At 46.7% G+C, this 17369-nt stretch overlaps 1 protein-coding gene across 20 annotated transcripts in view; it reads right to left on the bottom strand.

Annotated features, from left to right (window-relative positions):
• The window catches only part of TCF7L2 (transcription factor 7 like 2), a 202319-nt gene extending 186733 nt beyond the window's left edge, over positions 1-15586 (bottom strand). For 11 of the 20 annotated variants that reach the window (XM_055560193.1, XM_055560194.1, XM_055560197.1 and 8 more), the window contains exons 1-3: positions 14846-15586; positions 14489-14555; positions 14125-14249 (exon numbers count right to left, since the gene is read on the bottom strand). In XM_055560193.1, coding sequence (XP_055416168.1) covers positions 14125-14249; positions 14489-14555; positions 14846-15034 — 381 coding nt within the window. In that variant the 5' untranslated portion in view covers positions 15035-15586. Of the gene's footprint in view, positions 1-1523; positions 1593-14124; positions 14250-14488; positions 14556-14845 lie in introns of all 20 variants that reach the window. The other 9 variants (XM_055560190.1, XM_055560191.1, XM_055560192.1 and 6 more) reach the window with 1 other exon arrangement.
• Between the last annotated feature and the right edge of the window lie 1783 nt (positions 15587-17369).

Genomic DNA, 17369 nt, shown 5'->3' with positions numbered 1-17369 from the left:
GTGTAAAGACACAACAGCTGCTCTGGTCTCGGCTGGTCTCCCAGTGACATGGCCCCAGCCAGCCTTGCCACACCAAGATAAGGGCCATGATGCTATTCAACCTCGACAATTCCCACACCCCGGGCAGCAGGACTTCCCAGCACTCTACTGAGAAGTCGTAGGCCTCAGGACACTGTTCCTCATCCATTTACCATGGGTTAGGATTTGGGTTTGTTCTCCATCCAAGCCCTGAGCCTGTACCCTTTTCCAGGAGCAAAATTTACTGTGCTGTTCATCAAAAGGAAAAAGGGTCCCCCAGGGAGAGGACAAGCAAGAACAGCAGCCTTGGAAACCTCTAGGGGTGGAGGGACACTATCAAAGAGCTGCACTTTCCCCTAAAATCCACACATGGATCAGCAGCACAACTGCAGAAGGAATCAAAATATTTTTAAAATAAGTTACTGTCACCTTGAAATGAGTACAAAATATTAGGGCCCCAACCAAATAACCGTGTCTGCCGAGTCCTACTTTTCACTGACAGAATAATTCACAATTGACCTGGGGCAAAGGGCTACTGGAAAGTCTTCTCCAGGCTGTGGACCACATACGCGCACACAAGTTATCTATCTGCACACGCAAGGGAAGAATGGAAATGCTATCACCAAGCGACACCAACTTCCAAGGAGAGAGGACCCCAAAGCCAGACTTGAACACTCCCATGAGTTTCAAACACCTCCCCTCGAAGGGTTAACCCAGAAGCAGAAGGACTCAAGAAGTTTCGGCACCATCAGTTACACCATGAGGTCCATCCATCCTGGCCAGGGCCAGGCAGACAGACGAAAATCGTATTAGTCTGGTCTCCCTCCACTACTGCACTCTGTTGGCATCAGTTCAGCTCTGAGTCTATATTAGTCCGTGATTTGTTTAGCCTTTGGATTTAAGAGAATGGAAGTACTACGTGAGCAGGAAACAGGACACTCAGCAGAAGCTCCGTCGCCTTTCCCTCCCAGCACTTCCAGTGTCATATATCAACAAGTCCGAGAGAAATCAACATTTCAGAACAATCAGGTCAAAAGTGATATTCTTAGCGCCACTTAACATGATTTTGATCCACCGGAAACAACTCTCTGGCTGTCACACAGCCTCTTCTCCCATCTCATCCCCCTTAATTCTTCCCATTCACACTCTGTCACCTCATTTGACTCCCAATTTAAGACCCCTCCTGAAACAAAAAACAGTAGCCAAACTGGCGTCCGTGTGCCCATCATGCCTGATCAAGATGCTCTTGACAAAAAAACATAGGTTTCTCCTGCTTTCTCTATCTTTAATTCATTTTAGCAGCTTTTCTTCTGCCCTTGTTTCTTCTTTGCTTCCCACCTCCCCCAAAGAATCAACCACCACCACCACCACCATCATCATCCCCACCATCATCATCATCACCACCATCATTATCATCACCTCGGTTGGGGAAAGGGTGGAGGATAAAAGACACAAGAGACCTACATATTAACAAATCAAACTTCAGGATCTCTTGCATGTCCTACCTGAATTGCAATCTGGTGTTCAATCGTTTTGTACGCAGAGTAATGTGTGCTCCCGGACTGAAAATGGAGCTGTAGAAAAGAAACCAAATCAAAGCGTTCTGCTTATGTCACAAACTACAAGAAAACATCTTAAGCAGTTTATGAATAGCAGACAAACCTTCCTAGATTGAACTGCAGCCTTGGCATTCAATCAAGACCTGTGTATTTTTATTTGTTGCTATAAATAAGATGCTCATAATAATCTAAGGTTTTTAAAAAAAAAAAAGCACCTATTCAATAAGCAAAAGGGAGGGAGGTGGAGGGGGCCAGGAGTGAGGATCAATGACATGAAAAGGAAAGACGGACGCCCATTAAGACATAAAGGAAGCCAGTGTGCTGAGCAAGATGCTGCAGAAAAATTAACTGTGTGCTGCAAAAATCATCAGAATTGCGACACGTAGGCGAGAGGGAAAGACTGGGAGAGAGAGGATGTGAGAAGCCATAAGACTGCAAAGGTACAAGCCCCCCCCAAGTGCTCCCCCCGCCAGAGTTCGAGTAACTGGGCTCTCACCCTCAAACACAATTCTATTTTGGGGAAAACAAATGTGGCAGGCAGAGAATTCAGGGGCCACCCGATGCCTTATACATTCTTTCACAATGACTAAGCTATCAGTCCCAGGACAGCTCAGGACAGCTCTTGCAACCCACACGCACTCTAGGAATCCACACTTCCCCAAAGAGGGAGCCAACCAGTGCCCAAGAGCCACTGAAAGTTCTGAAGACCACCTATTCAGGGGCCCAAGGGTGAAGGTATGCCCCGGGTTCACCCAGACCACCCCCCCACCACAGCAGAAGGCTAAAGTCTCTCCTGGGCCTTTCCCCTTGAAGACCTATAGACCCCCCAACAAAGAAGTGGGTAGCCCTAAATAAAAAGGAATACCAAGATGGCTCTCCAAATTTTTCTTTTCCCCAATAATACTTTTTAATCTTGGGCTCCTACCAATTGGGAAAACAAACACCATTTGCTGACTGATTTTATAAACAACACAACAATCACCAAAAGGTCTCAATAATATCTGAAGATGCATTTTAATTGACCATAAACGAACAAATGATGAAGAATCACACGGTCTTAGGAAATTGCTGTCCATCCCCCTCACAGCAATAATAAGCAGATCGGTTGCATTTCCAAACACAGAACTGTATTACTAGAGCAAACTACCGCTATTACCACCACTGTACTGTTACTATTACCAGAACCTTCCCGTAAAGCAAAGCATTACCTAGCCTAAGTGAGTTTTAGACCCCATTATTTCATATCTTGCTCCCTGTAAGAAAAAGTATTCATTTTATATAGGTTTTTATTTGGGGGGGGGGGGGGTTGGAAATTCACATAAGAACTTCTGAACCAAGTCAAACTAAACACAACCCAGCAGTAATGAAATTTTTAAAATAGCCTAAATCCATACTGCTCATGGGGTAAGGCAGCACTGTTCCCAGCTGGGGATACAATGGGTTCTGAGGCCATTATGTCTTTTCCAAATGAACAAATAAAAACACTGCTTGCATAGATATATTAGGAGTCTGCCTGGTCTCAAAAGTAATAGTAATCAAAGTTAAAAGGGAGCACAATAGAGGTGGGGGGGAATATATATATATATACACACACACATATACATATTCCTTTACCTGTCAATGCAGAGTAATGAATCACACTCCCCAAAACAAAAGATATAGGCTGAGCCACTGAGATAAGCCCCTCCCATGCAGAGAGCTGCCCCGCCCCCCAACACACATACTCAGGAGCTGTTCATCCAAAGTGAGCCCCTGCAGAAGACAGATGAACTTGCCCCCTCAGCGCCCCCCACCCCCCGCCCCCGGCCCCGTCCTTTCTGTGAAAACTGCCAGTCAGTAAGCGGAGATCAGACTAATTACTGTGGCAATTCTGCATCGTGTTAAAACAACTTTTGTGCGCAGGACAGGTTCCTCTGCGAGTTTGGAATTCTTGGCTGAGAGCAGCTCTGGTCGAGCAGAGCGGGGGACTCTCCCGCTCAGGAGAGAAGGCAACACTGAAAGCTCGTCCCCCTTTTCAGACGGTTTTATTCTTCCCTTTTCCAACTGCCTGATGCAGAGCTTAACGGAAACTTGTCCAGGCTTTTCTTCCCACAAACCCTGCAGAGCCCTAAGGCAATCTTGCACTCAGGGTAACCACAGAAATCTTCTATCATCAATTAAAACTGAATGGACACCTGATAACTAAGTAGACATCGTGGAAACAAAATTTCATACGATCACGGCCTTCTGAACAAATTAGTGAAACTGTGGCTAATCCAAATTCAATTTTCACTTGTCTGGTTCCATACTTAATCCTTGTGTTCAACACCAACCCAAACAACACCAACTCCAAAGAGAAAGCTACTAATACAATTAAGACAGTAAAAATGCAGCTGCAAGATCCTTAAGAATCTGATTGTTGTTGTTCAGTTGCTGAGTTGTATCCAACTCTTTGGGGACCCCATGGACTGTAGCACGCCAGGCTCCTCTGTCCATGCAATTCTCCAGGCAAGAATATTGGAGCGGGTTGCCATTGCCTCCTCCAGGGGATCTTCCCAACCCAGGGATCGAACCCAGGTCTCCTGCACTTGCAGGCAGATTCCTTACCACTGAGTCACCAGGAAAGCCCTAAGAATCTGGCAGGACAAAGCTAATTTCACCTTCACACACACCAATCTAACATCCCCAAGCAACGTAACTTCACTCCTCAGGTGTCCAGGCACCGAATAATGTTGACCAGCTCCTAAATCCATGCAGCACAAGCTCCAATCAGATCTTCACTCCTAACCAGAACCCACTGTGTTGGAGAGATCCTGAGCTAAACTTGCCTCAGCAACAGCGACGAAGACTTAAAATTTTCTCATTTCTCCGTTGCATCTCCACCCCCTCTTTTCCCAAATACTCTCTTCTAAAACACACTCTTTAAACAGCTTTTTCCCTCCCTGTAAAACACAGGGATGCCTTGTTCATTATAGTGTAGCTTTTTAAGACAAAGATAAAATACAAGGACCCAGTAAAAACTTGGCATTCTGACGGAACAATAATTTATTTATATCTCCGTATAAAGCTAGAAGAAAGAACAAGAGAAGGTTGGCCCTCTGTGCTTTTGTTTGTTTGGGGAAGATATGGGGAGGCTGCGAGATCTTACATGGCGAATTAAGGCTTATCTAAGAACCAGGTTCCCCCATGCCTGGACTCTTGGGACTGCCCCTGCCCTGGTCACCTGCAGTGCAGCACTGTCCATCACTTCTGCATCCAGCAACTGCGGCTCTTATGCCCTGAGCCTGCAACATGCCCTAATGTGGTGCCTACCCACCACCCCCAGCCCCGATCCCAGCCACCTCCCTCAAGCAACACCAAAGGAGAACTCCAAGCTACTTCTCATGTTGTGCCTTCCTGCGAAACTCACAACAAAATACACCTTCCCTTCCTGTGTGTTTGTTCACAGTGGCCAAGCCCACCCACCATTCTAACACTCCCAGATGACCCAGCCATGTCTCCCCGAGAAAGAGCCATGGAGAAGCACTGGTGCTCTGCACAGTCTGGCACACAGTCTCCAGCAAAGCAAAACCCAATATTTCACAATCCACCACCTCACTTATCAAGAAATCCTATCTTGATTTCTCTTGTCTCATTTCTAAGTACTGCTGCTGCTAAGTCACTTCAGTTGTGTCCGACTCTGTGTGACTCCATAGACGGCAGCCCACCAGGCTCCCGCGTCCCTGGGATTCTCCAGGCAAGAACACTGAAGTGGGTTGCCAGTTTCTTCTCCAATGCATGCAAGTGAAAAGGGAAAGTGAAGTCACTCAGTCGTGCCCAACTCTTAGCGACCCCATGGACTGCAGCCCACCAGGCTCCTCCATCCATGGGATTTTCCAGGCAAGAGTACTGGAGTGGGGTGCCATTGCCTTCTCCGTACTACTGGCCCTAAATGCGATGTTTCCGATACAAGACATCAGAGATACCCAGAGATGGGAGAAAAGCAATGCAGCTTTTTCAGCCACAGAGATCTCATCCTCAAAGGCAACTCAAAAAACTTGAAACCCTCCATTGGGTTTTCCAACACTTAAGTGAACTTCCTGTAGGATGAAGATTAATTTCGTATGCCTACTCACTCCACTAAACTGAGAAGAGTGGGAGCATTTGCTTTATTTCCATTTTTCTGAATCACCTAGCTTTCTATTAAAAAAAAAAGAAGAAATCCAGATTCATTTCCTAAAAAGTTCTGGTTTGAGGGAATTCTTGGTTCACCTTCCTCACCGCTGTAGCTACCACCAAGAGGCACTTTAAGTTTAATTTACATGTCATTAGCATAAAAGACAAAATAGGGGCCCAAGTATATCTAAGACCTTTTCTTAGGTCACCAGTCATTTTTCAGGACAGTGACAGCACCCCCAAGCCCTATGCTGGGAGCCTCTTACATTTACTGGGAAATAAACTTCTGACCAGGCCTCTGGGTGTCTGTCTCCCTACCCCTTTAAAAAGTGCCAAGGGGGCTTCTAACTTCTACAGGGAAGGCAAAACCAGCACAGACTGGTAGGGATGGAGGCTTAAGCATTCCTGCAAAGATCCAGACACAGAACATCTGTACCCTCCTAAAACAACAACTTAACAAAGGCAACCCCTTTTCCCTTCCTGGCTTTCTCCAGAAATTGTGCCACAACAAAACACACGCCTTTAGACACAGGAACAATCTCTCCTACTGTCTCGACGTTCCATCAAATGTCTATTTACCCTCATTAATTTTTTCTTTTCTTTTCCTCAACCTGAAACCATCAGCTATGAGTCAGAGAACGATCATTAACGTTTACAGCTTTCATACACATCCACCTACTCACACTGAGGGAAAGAAGTATTGACTTGCAACACTGCCTGAGACCAAAATTCTCAAAGAAAAAAAAAAAGATAGAGAAAATCACTTTGAGAAAGTTGTATCTATAGGTCTATGCCGGGGCTGGAGGGGAGCTACATTTTTTTTTTTTTTCCATTTTGTGGTACAGTCACTGCACAAAGTTACAGTTGAACTTGGTTATGGTGATGGGCATTTCTGGATTTGTTTTTTGAGGGAAAATTAGATGATTTTCTTTAAACATCAAACCATAATTACAGTTCTTAAACTGTTTGGGAGAGAGAAGAATAAAGTGAAGCAAGTTTCCTGCTCTTGTCCAAAACACATTTCCAGCATATAAAAACACGTGGGCTAAAGTGCTGAGACATGTTCCTAACACAGCATTTTTCATTAAAAGTTGCTACACTAACACTCTTAAAATAATGCCCCATCATTACTCCACTTAGCAGTCACAGTGCTGCAACTCATAACGAAGTAATTTGCATTAATGTGGGTTTCATGTGTCCTTCCCTGGGTATGCCATTGTGATTCAGGCTTAATAAAACTGACAGGACAATAACATAGTGCCTTTTATTTCACTTTCCCAAATAAACCAACCCACCCAAAGACCCATACAAATCCTCTCAATTTTTTTAAGCATTTTGCTAATATACTTAGTACATCATAATTGGCCCAGCACGCAAGAACCTAGTTATCTTCTCAGTAAATATTTATAGCATCACTCTTTCCCATTCATTCTGCATTTTCTTAGAGAATCTCACTGTAGCCTACATCTGCAATTCATTGACTTTACAATTTACCACATGTTGGGATGGGAGAGGTCTTAGCTCCATTTGAATCACTACACAAATATGCAAGTGATTTATCGGTTTCAAACTAAAGACTGCAAGAGAAGGACTCCACTTTTCCTGAACATTACTTCTTCTGGCAGACCATGAACAATTACAGTTCGTACTAATTAAGCTCTGTAAATGTGCTGTGCCTTACTAATGCCTACCAGGCCTCAAATTTATTTTCATGATGCCAAACTTTAGCAAGCAATTTTAACTCCTTCAGAACTGATCCCATTAACAGCCATCCCTTTTCCCTGCAGAAGGAGTTGTAGTGGGGCTACTTCATGACCAAAAAAAAAGAATAAAATATAAGAGACCAAATTACCAGCCCCAAATCAGATATGCCTAAGGAAGAAAACAGCCTATCCTAGGAAAACTGAAGAACACCAGGGCTGATAACCCGTTCAAAGATCCCACAGCCCCATCTTTGTAATGAGCTGTTAAGGGATTCATATCTGTCCCAGAGGGCTAGTAAGTTTCTGCATTCCATTGATTAGAAAATAAAACCGTTCAGCCTCGGTCTTTAAGTTTGGGTTGGACGGAGCGAAGGACCCGGCCAGAAATGACACAGCCATCAGCCCCGCCCCTCTTTGCCACAGTTTCCCACACACCTCGGAATCCCACTCCCCCTTTGCCATGTGGTCACACAAACACCGGGACAGCCCGCTCCTTTTTTAAGAATAAATTACAATCCGCAGGGTAACTGGCCATCTCTCTCACATCGGGGGTCTTCACCACAGATGCCCCTTCCCCAGACTCTTGCACGGTAACTCACATGAAGTTATTATCTGCTGCACAGAGCTCTTTGGGTGAAAAGTAGATTGGAACCAGTTTTTACTGAGCAAATCAATATGGTTGTTAATACCATCCCCCACCCCAGCCCCCAGTCATGGTATTTTCACCTATCAGAAACTTCTAACTCCTAATTTCAATGAAGCCATTTTTGTCGAGCCCAAATCTCTGCCGCATCTTTTTATGCCTTTCTAACCTTTCTTAACCAAGCATTTATTCTGCCTTCTCTGTTACTTTTCTATGTCCTCCACCAAGACACCACTGCACATTTCCCAAATGAATGGCCTTCCCATTCCCAAAGCAAACTTGGATTTTTTTCCTCATCTATTAATTCTTTTAATCAATTCTCCTCACTCCATGTCACTTTTCTTTTAACCCTCACGTTAGCTAGCGCACTATGCAATGCGTACGTTTTCCCTTCCAGCTCAGTGAAACATCATGTAAATTGAAGGGCAGCCTCCCATATTAGGTTTCTTTAAGTATTCTGGGAAATAAGCACAATATAGACAACAGGGTCTCCAAAAAAAAAAGTCAAGAAAGAAAGGGAAAAGGGATAAACCAGAAGAAAAGGAAAAAAGATGCAAACACCTAAAGCAACTTTGCTTTTGAAAAACATTCGTGCAGAGCCCCCACTGAATTTCCATTCCTGAAAGTGCTCTTTATAAATGTGTATAACAATAGCCTGGAGGAAAAGTACAAGTCAGCTGCCAGAGGAGGAGGGGGTGTCTGTCTCGGTTGGCTCAGATTGTAAGGGTGGGGGTCAGAGGCGGGGGAGAGGGCAGCTTTGGCGATGGGCTGTCCCCACCCCCCCCCAATCTCATTGCTTATAATTAGTGAGAGAAATTTGAGCTACTGCCAGTGTCTGCAGACCTTGAATATTATAAGGCCAACGTGGCGTCAAATATCTTAACATTCGTAAGTGTTATGGGCTGTAAATAAAGCCTGTGGATTTATGACCCGGTGGTGCTTGCCAGCAAAGGACTAGGGCACATTTCTTTCAGCAGACCTGTCGAGGTGCGAGTTTGCCTTTGGTTGTAAAATTAACCATTTCCTTCACAAATGTGCTCAATTATAAGTCAGAGTTGAAGATTGACTTACACGGTTGCCAATATCCACTCCCTGAAGAAACTCAGACGCCCACATCACACACCCCTTTCAAAAAGAAAAGCCTCAAGAATTTGATTCACCCCCCTCCTTCTCCAAACTTCTGAAATGTGTCACCTCGAAACAGTTATAAATGCGGTTAAAGATATTATCTAATTCCACTCACCAAGACTAAAAAGCTTACACCTACTTCCTTGGAAAGTGCTTATTTATTTGGCAACGCCACGGTTTAAAAAAAAACAAAAAAGGAGTAAATCACTCCTTGCCTGAAGTCCCTTCCCCCAATATAATGTCATCTACTTCCTGTGTAGGAGAGTCTTTGCTAAATCCAGGTTGTCTCAGACTTAACTGCCAATAAACCAACTTCCACAGAACTTCCAGACAGCTGGGGAAAAGGTCCCCGGAGTTTTAGTCATGGTCCAGAAACACGCGTCCGCACAAAAATTTGCAGCTGTCCTGTCTCTGCAGTGCATTTTTAATGTGATTCGGGGGCCCCTGTTGTGAAACATCTGACAAAATGTAAAATCCTCTTAGATACCTTCCAGTTTACCCACTGAGCCTGTGTAAGAGAAGTTGCACCAACATTTCTCCACCAAGAAGTCTGGGTGCTTTTCGTATGCACACAGGCACTTCGTGGCATGTGAGGAAACATTCAAAACCTGGAAAGACTTCTACTGTAATCTTTAAAAGCACAGCCTCTGGTGCAACTATTAAAATGCTGGTTTTCTAAAGCAAATATTTTTTTAATGGCGTGCAGAACTGCAGTTATCCTGAACTGCTAACAGAACAGCATTCTTGATCTGCCAGCCCCCGGAAACCTTCCTGTAACTTTTTCACAGCTTGCTAAGAAACAGAAAGCTGACCAGTTTCCAGCAGGGACTCTAAATGAAATCCATATCAGTAAAATTAAAATCAAGGTGGAAAACTCCCAGCCAGAATGGGGGATTGTTTTTCTTCAAATCTTTTCTCAATCAGATAGGGGTGCATCAATGAAAGCTACTTTCCTTCAGCAGTCAAGTTTCCAAAAACACTTCTTCCAGATAAACACTCTAGGCTCCCGAATGCCTCATAGTTTTGTTTCTGGGGTTTTCAGAAGGTTTTCATTTCAACAAACTGTGGAAGCGCTGGCATATTAAATTTATAATCATTAAAATATGACTTATTGGGTGAATGTTGAGCCCATAATCCAAACTGCAGACATTAAACCCCAACCTAGAAAGATTAGCACGGAATTAATACTGCTGCCTTGAGATTGAAATCTAAACATGTTTGCCATAAATATTTCTCAAGGAGATGAAAAACAATTAGCATAAATACCAAAGAAGGGCAAGAACACCTGTTCTTTTTCAGGGTGATAAGCATTTTATTGTTCTCTATTTAAAATGTAATGACCTGTGTAATTACAGTAATATTACATTGTTATGTAGGGGCTTGGAATGTCACACTTTGAAAAGTGTTGTCAAAACAGTCAGGGGTGAAGCTGGGGGGTGGGAGGACAACGGGGAAGGACCACCATTAACCCTTCACACTCCAAGGTCTAAATCTTTTGTATTAGAAAGGATTATGTTGTTTGAGCGAGGAGAAAACATCCATTTTTCACCAGGCAGAAAGAGAAGTTGCTGCCCAGCTAAATAAAACCCCAATGAATAGGCCCCTCTTGGTGTCCTTTAAATGCTGGATTCCAAGTTCTAAAATGAATTCAAGATGCTGCTTATTTATTTGTTCAACCTAGTAGCAAACAGTTTCAGCTGAAAAGCAAATAACTTTGGATCAAAGAAGATGCAAAAGCTCTAATAACCAAGTCCTTAATAAGAATTTCAAACCTCACTGGAATTTCGGCCACCAAATCCCATATTCTCATTTGGCAAGAGGGAAAAAGAAATGAAAACTAGTTTTTCCTATCAACTTTAATACGGAAACAGTATTCTTATCTTTAGTATATACAAATGTTACCACAATTCTAATATTTGCAGTTCTATCACCTCCCATCTGCTTAACCAGACCTCTCGCCTTAATGCTTTTCTGTATTTGAATCTTTTTAAAAGCCGTTTCTATTACTGTATCAAAGGCTAAATTAACATGATGTAGAAATCTTTGTCATTTTAAAATAAAATTATTACTATCAAGCTTTATGGCGTCTCCAGCAATTAAAGCATTATTCTTGAGATAATGTATTATTCATCATAAGCCCATTTAATGATACTCCTTAATTCTTTACGTTCTTAAATACAAAAGCAGAAACCAGGAATCCAAAGAGCTTGCTTTTGAAAGGATGCAACTGCTTACAGGTACACTCATAAGTAACAGAAAATATAGCCAAAAAAAAAAAAAAAAAAACACCACCACCAAGGAGGGTCGGGAAAAGAATAGAGCCAATTTGTCTTTACACCTTGCCCTCAAAAAACACACTCTATGAAGCACTAAGAATTTCAGATGAGCATGAAAAGACCGCTATCTTGCCTATAGATTCCTTCGGCAGCTGTATCAAATCTGGAATTGCAAGCCGGCCTTCTGATTGAAGAGGTCAGGAGTGACACATAACAGCCTCTCAGCCTCATTTCCATGTCTCTGCTTACCGGCTTAAATAAATAACTAATTTTGGAGCACGTCAGCTAACTCAGGTAACAGATAGGAGGGAGGAAGGGCCTGTGCGCACAAAAGATGTCTGTTTGGTGTTTGACACGCAAATATTACAACTGCCTCCTGAGTTCAGAAATGTCTTCTCAATCTGATGTCACAGCACCAGGCCACCCGCTATGTCCGCAATTAAAATCACAAGACGCCGAGTATTCCTACAATGCCCACAAAGGGGACGGGGTGGTTGGGAGCTTTCCTTTTTGCACCGGGAAATCATTTATTTGTCTTTAACAATTTCCCTGTTTCCTAATTACAGCACAACACAACTGTTGGAGTTTCGGGAGACAGTGGGGCAAGTCTGCCAGCGGTCACAGACAGGAGTTTGCAAGGAGCCCAGAAGGGCCAGCAAGCCCGCCATCAAAGCTCAGTATTCAGATGGCCTTTCAGATGGCAAAGTGAATTTTAAAATAATATCAGAGGGACTTCCATCGTAGGGGGAGGGGAGGAGAGGAAGAAATTCTCAGGGTTACTTTGGAATGTCGCTTGGTCGGCTTGGTCATTACACAAACTCTCCGGTTCAAGATGCCCACGAGCTCCCAGGAAAAATACAACGTAGCTGGACTGTGTTTCGCCTCCAGCTGCAACCCCACAAATCGGCCCCTGCCTCCAGAAAGCGCTGGCCATGTAAGAAGAGGTAGAGCTGAAACGGTCTCCCAGCTTCCCAAGCCTGCAGAAGCCTGGGCGCAAGGGAGGGCGGGGGGAATAATTATTTCTTTCCTTGCCGTAAAAAATGACCGGTCTACCATGCCCTTGCCATTTTTTTTTTTTTTGCCGGGGCCCCAAAAAACAAGTCAAACCTGATAGTTAATATTTTAATGCTTAAAAACACTTGTAGATCGGATCGACTCCTGTCCGGCAAGCCTTCGGCCATTAGCACCGAATCCACGGCTGCTGAACAGTGGGTGCACTATTTCAAATTGCTAGCTCGAGTTACCGAAAAAGAAAAAGACAAAAGTAGTGTGTGTGTAAATAAGAGGTAGGGGGACTGAGCCAGAGAAGGTGCAAAATAACAATCGAGAAGCCGGGCACAAACGTTTAGAGATCGCGTCTACAGATTCGGGATCCACGCTTTTAAGAGCAGGGTGGGATGGGGGGAAGGGGTTCAGGGCGAGGGCGGGGGGCAGAGGTCGGTCGGGGAAGGGGGTGAGCCCTATTAACAAATGTCATGGGTGGGCTCGGGGCGCACGCTGAGGGAAGCGCCCCCCAGAGCCTGGCACCCCGCTCCGCCCTGAGGCCCTCAAAGTTGGGTGGCCTGCGATCAGCAGCCCACTCCCTAGAAGGACAGGCGCCCTGGGCCTCCCTCAGCCTCTCTACACCCTTGGGCCCCCGCACACCCTGGTCTCTGCCCCACTAGGGCCCGCTGAGGGCCTAAAGCTGGCGAAGGCAGACCTCGCTATATAACCCCAAAGCACCAAATTCCCTAGTAATACATCAAGTCCATCCGGAGGACGCCATCCCGGCTGCACACAACCCAAGAACCGCGGCCACAGGGGCCTCTCCACCCCGCGCGGCCCAGGAGAGCCCGCAGCCAGCGCGCCACGCCGCCGAAGCAAGCCACGGCGCCCAGGGCGCTCGCGGCCCTGCGGGGTGGCCCCCAGAAAAGGAAGCCCGGAGCCTCCCAAAGGTTGCAGTGGAACCCGTCTAGGAAGCGTGACCTTCCAAGGGGAAAAGGGGAGGAGGGCTGAAAGCCAGCCATCGACACTAGAAAGCTAAACAAATCAGCGGCCGAGAGAGAAAGCCGAGGCGCTTCTCCAGGGCCCCGGGCTCCGCGCGCCCGCTAGTTCTCAAGTCCATACGCCCGGAGGGACAATCCGCTCTCTAACACCGCGCGTCGGGCGCAGCCCAGTCACTCCGGCCGCGGCAGCCAAGGGGTTAACCGGGGGAAGCCCAAGACGCCACAGAAGAGGGAAGGAAGAGAGAGGGAGAGGGAGAAAAGAAAGAGCCACACAGTCATCTTCCCAGGGTGAAGAAACAAACACCACCACCAAAGGGGGCGGGGGCAATCAGAGCGCAGGAGGAAAAAAAGAAAAAAGTTCTTCTGATTTTTTTTCCCCCTACCACCACCCTAGCAGAGCCCTGCTTGGAAAGCAAAGTCTCCCCAACATCACGAGGCAACAAACTGAAAGCAAGAACATGGCGAAGTGCAAACACATCCCAGTCCACAAAAGGCAGAAAAGTTTGGAGAGTTTCGGGCTGCTGGGCCACGAGCGGGGGAGGGGAGGCGGGGAGGGGAGGAGGCGGGGAGGGGGAGGGGGAGGAAGGGGAGGGGGAGGAGGGAGGGGGCAGGGCAGGGGCCGCATGCGGGGCCAGGCGGGCGGGCTGCGGGCGGGGGGCCGGGCGCGGAGGCACTTACAGTTCGGGCGGTGGGCGAGAGCGATCCGTTGGGGAGGTAGGGGCTCGTCAGGTCGGGGATCATGATGAAGGGGTAGCCGGGATACGGTGGCCCCTTAAAGAGCCCTCCATCTTGCCTCTTGGCCGCTAACATGGCGGGGCGGCGAGGGGACGGCGGCGGCGGCCGCGCGGAGCGAGAGAGAGCGAGGAGAAACTTTTTAGAAAAGTGCCCCAAGTGGCCGGGGGCGCCCGGGGCCGGACCGGCGCACGGCCGGGCCGAGCGGGGCTCGGGGCCCGGGCGCGCGGGGCGGCGGGCCCCGGAGTGGGGGGCCGGCGGGGTGGGGGGCAGCTCCGGGCGGCTGCGGGGCCGCGCGGGGCGTACTCACCTTCTTCCAAACTTTCCCGGGATTTATCTCGGAAACTTTCGGAGCGAGGCGGAGGCCGTCTTTCCGCCTTCCCGTAGGGGTGGAGGTGGGGAGGGCGAGGGGCAAACGCCACGCAGAGGTGGGGGGGAGAAAGGGGGGAGAAAAAGGATCAGCGAGGTGGGGGGTTTGGGGTGAGGGGGAAAGAGAAAAAAACAGGGTTACAAGTTTTTGCAATGGTGGCCCCACAAGCACACGCCGCTCGCCTGGCCCCGCGGCGCCCCGCCGCCGCCCCCAGCCCCGATTTCTCCCCTCTCAGCAACATTTGCCAAGCCCAGGAAATAGATTAAGAACCCCACCAGCCCGAGGGGCTTTTCCTACCTCGGAATCGGAGGAGCTGTTTTGATTCGTTTCTGATTCATTGACTAGAGACGATTTGACATCAGCTAAATCCCTCTCCGCCGAGGAGTTTTCGGAGCTCTTCTCCTCCTGCTCGCCCTCGTCTTTGAAGGAAATCAGTTCGTCGTTGGCGCCTAGGTCATCTCCTCCACCGCCGTTCAGCTGCGGCATTTTTTTTCACCCACCAGCAGCAATTTTGGAAGAAAAATGAAGTAGGAAGAAAAGCCAAAAAAAAAAAAAAAAAAACCCAAAAAAGTTTTGCCCCCCCCAAAAAAAAATTGCAAGAAAAAGACGAGTCCAAGGTGAACTTTTTTTCTGCTTTGGGGTCTTTTTCTCCTGGGGAGGGGAAAGAGGGAGGAGGGGAGGGGAAGGGGGGGGAGATCTTCTGCACGCGTGAGTTTGGGTTTCTTTTTTCTCTCGTTCCCAAGGATCCGATCAATGTGCAAAAAAATAATAAATAAAAAAAGGGGGGGTAAAAAAAACACACCACCAACAACAAGAAGTCAGATATAAAGAGCAAAGGGGGGGGGAAGCCGAAGATACAGGAGGAGCTCGTGCCGCTCGGATTTGAGTGAGTTGAAGTTAGACTGAGAGCTTTTCAGTTCAAAGGCGGCGCTGATTGACAGATAGAAAAAGGGGGATCGAAATCCGGAGGAACGGAGTAGTCTGGGAGCGGAGATTATTGACAGGGCGAGAGGAACACACTCGCTTAATGAGATGCCGGGGGGCGGGCCCGGCCCGGTGACGTATGCATAAATAAACAGCCGGGGTGGGCGGGGCGGGGGCGGCTAACAATGATCCTTTCGGGCGCCGGGAGAGGGAGGAGGGAGGGAAGAAGGAGGAGGAGGAGAGGGGCGGGGGAGGAGGGGGGAGAGACGCAGGGAGGAGTGTGCAGGGGGAGAGGCCTGCGCTGAGTGTGTGCGAGCCCGGGAGTCTGGGCGAGGGAACGGGGACTCGCTCCGGGTGGGGGGCGGCTTCAGAAAACACAATGCGGAGTAGGGGAAGGAGGGGTGGGGGGGGCAGTGGCGATCGCGTCAGGAATCCCGAGTCGAGGAAGGCGGAAGGAAAGCCCACTTGGGGGGCGGGGATGGGGAGAGGCCCAGAAAAAGTGCACTTTAGAAATATTAGAAATAAGTCTTAAGGAAGGAGAAAAGGAGGAGAGTATTGGGGAAAGGGTGGGAGGTAGGGGTTTAGTGGTTAAGCCAGCAATGAAATCAACCACCCTTGGGCGGGATGTAACAGAAGTGGTCAAAAAGAGAGACCAACCCTCCACTCTCAGAGAGCTTGGGGAAGTGGAGGGCTGGGCAAAGTTCCTGGTCATCTGCAGTGAAAGAAACTATTAACCCACGAGGTCTTCCCTCCCCTTTTTTATTTATTAATAGTGAATCATTTCGTTAAATAGTAAGTCTCTACTAGAATAAATATGCCAAGATGACTTTTTATCCAAAAAACAATCAAATACTGTAGTGTTTGTCAGGGGCATGACAAATATCCTTAAGGAAAAATACATGATTCTTGATTCTTTTCAATGTAGAACGTTGTTCTTTTTTTTTTTTTTTTTTTTTTTAACTGACCTTGGAGGTGGTAGGAAATCAGCTAGGATTCAAAGTCCTTTCTGACTTTGGAGGTGAAAAGTTTGGGCGTTAACACCGCCAGGGAAAATAAAACTGAAAGTTCACCAGCCCCAGGGATCAGTGGTATTGGAGTCTTTCTGGAAGGAGATCTGAAATGAAATCCCCCAAAGACTGACCAAATAATCAAGATGTAGATGGGTCTGGCAGGAAATTGCTAACCCAGCTGATGCTAGAAGACCTCAGGGAGGAGATGGAAAACCTGAGGTTTGAGGCAGGTATTTGTTGATTTTTAGGCTGTATCCTGGGGAGCAAATTGATTTACTACAAAATGGGGAAGAAAATTATGTTAAAGGGGGAAAGGCCTGGGTCCCAAAACACAGTGTTTCTAGAAAATGGAGCAACAACACTCATTTTTTTGCAAATATCCAGTGAGACGTGAACTGGAATCTGCAATAAGAAAAGGGACAAAAAGAACCAGGAAAAAAAAAAAGAAACCAAGAGAGAATTAGCAAATTTTCTTTTAGGAACAGTGTTGGTCTAGAGTCCGAGATGTACTAAACTATTTCACCCATCCCTTAAAAACACATCTCACCTGCTTTTCAGCTGGCCCATCAGCACCTAAGCTTTCCAAAAGAAAGCAAATTTACCATGTAATATTTAGAGAGTTTCGGTTTTCAGCAAAACTGTTTTATAGGCTAAGGTCTCAGAAAGAAGACTACTAAAAATAATGATACCAAGATTGACAAGGCCAATGAATTCCCCTGCACTGGAAAAAATTCATAACCACATTTGCACACTAAAGAGCAAGATGTGGGCAAAATAAAAATGTGGTGGAGGGGGGAGGCTATGGAGGAGAATCACAGTAACTCCCAACTTTAATATTAATCAGAAAATCACAAGTAGAGTGAGAAGGAGCCTGAAAAGAAGTAAAA

This window comes from Bubalus kerabau, chromosome 22, assembly GCF_029407905.1.
Source record: "Bubalus kerabau isolate K-KA32 ecotype Philippines breed swamp buffalo chromosome 22, PCC_UOA_SB_1v2, whole genome shotgun sequence".
Taxonomy (NCBI): Eukaryota; Metazoa; Chordata; class Mammalia; order Artiodactyla; family Bovidae; genus Bubalus; species Bubalus kerabau.
Note: the sequence above shows the minus strand (reverse complement) of the source record. Positions and strands in the feature narration are given on the sequence as shown.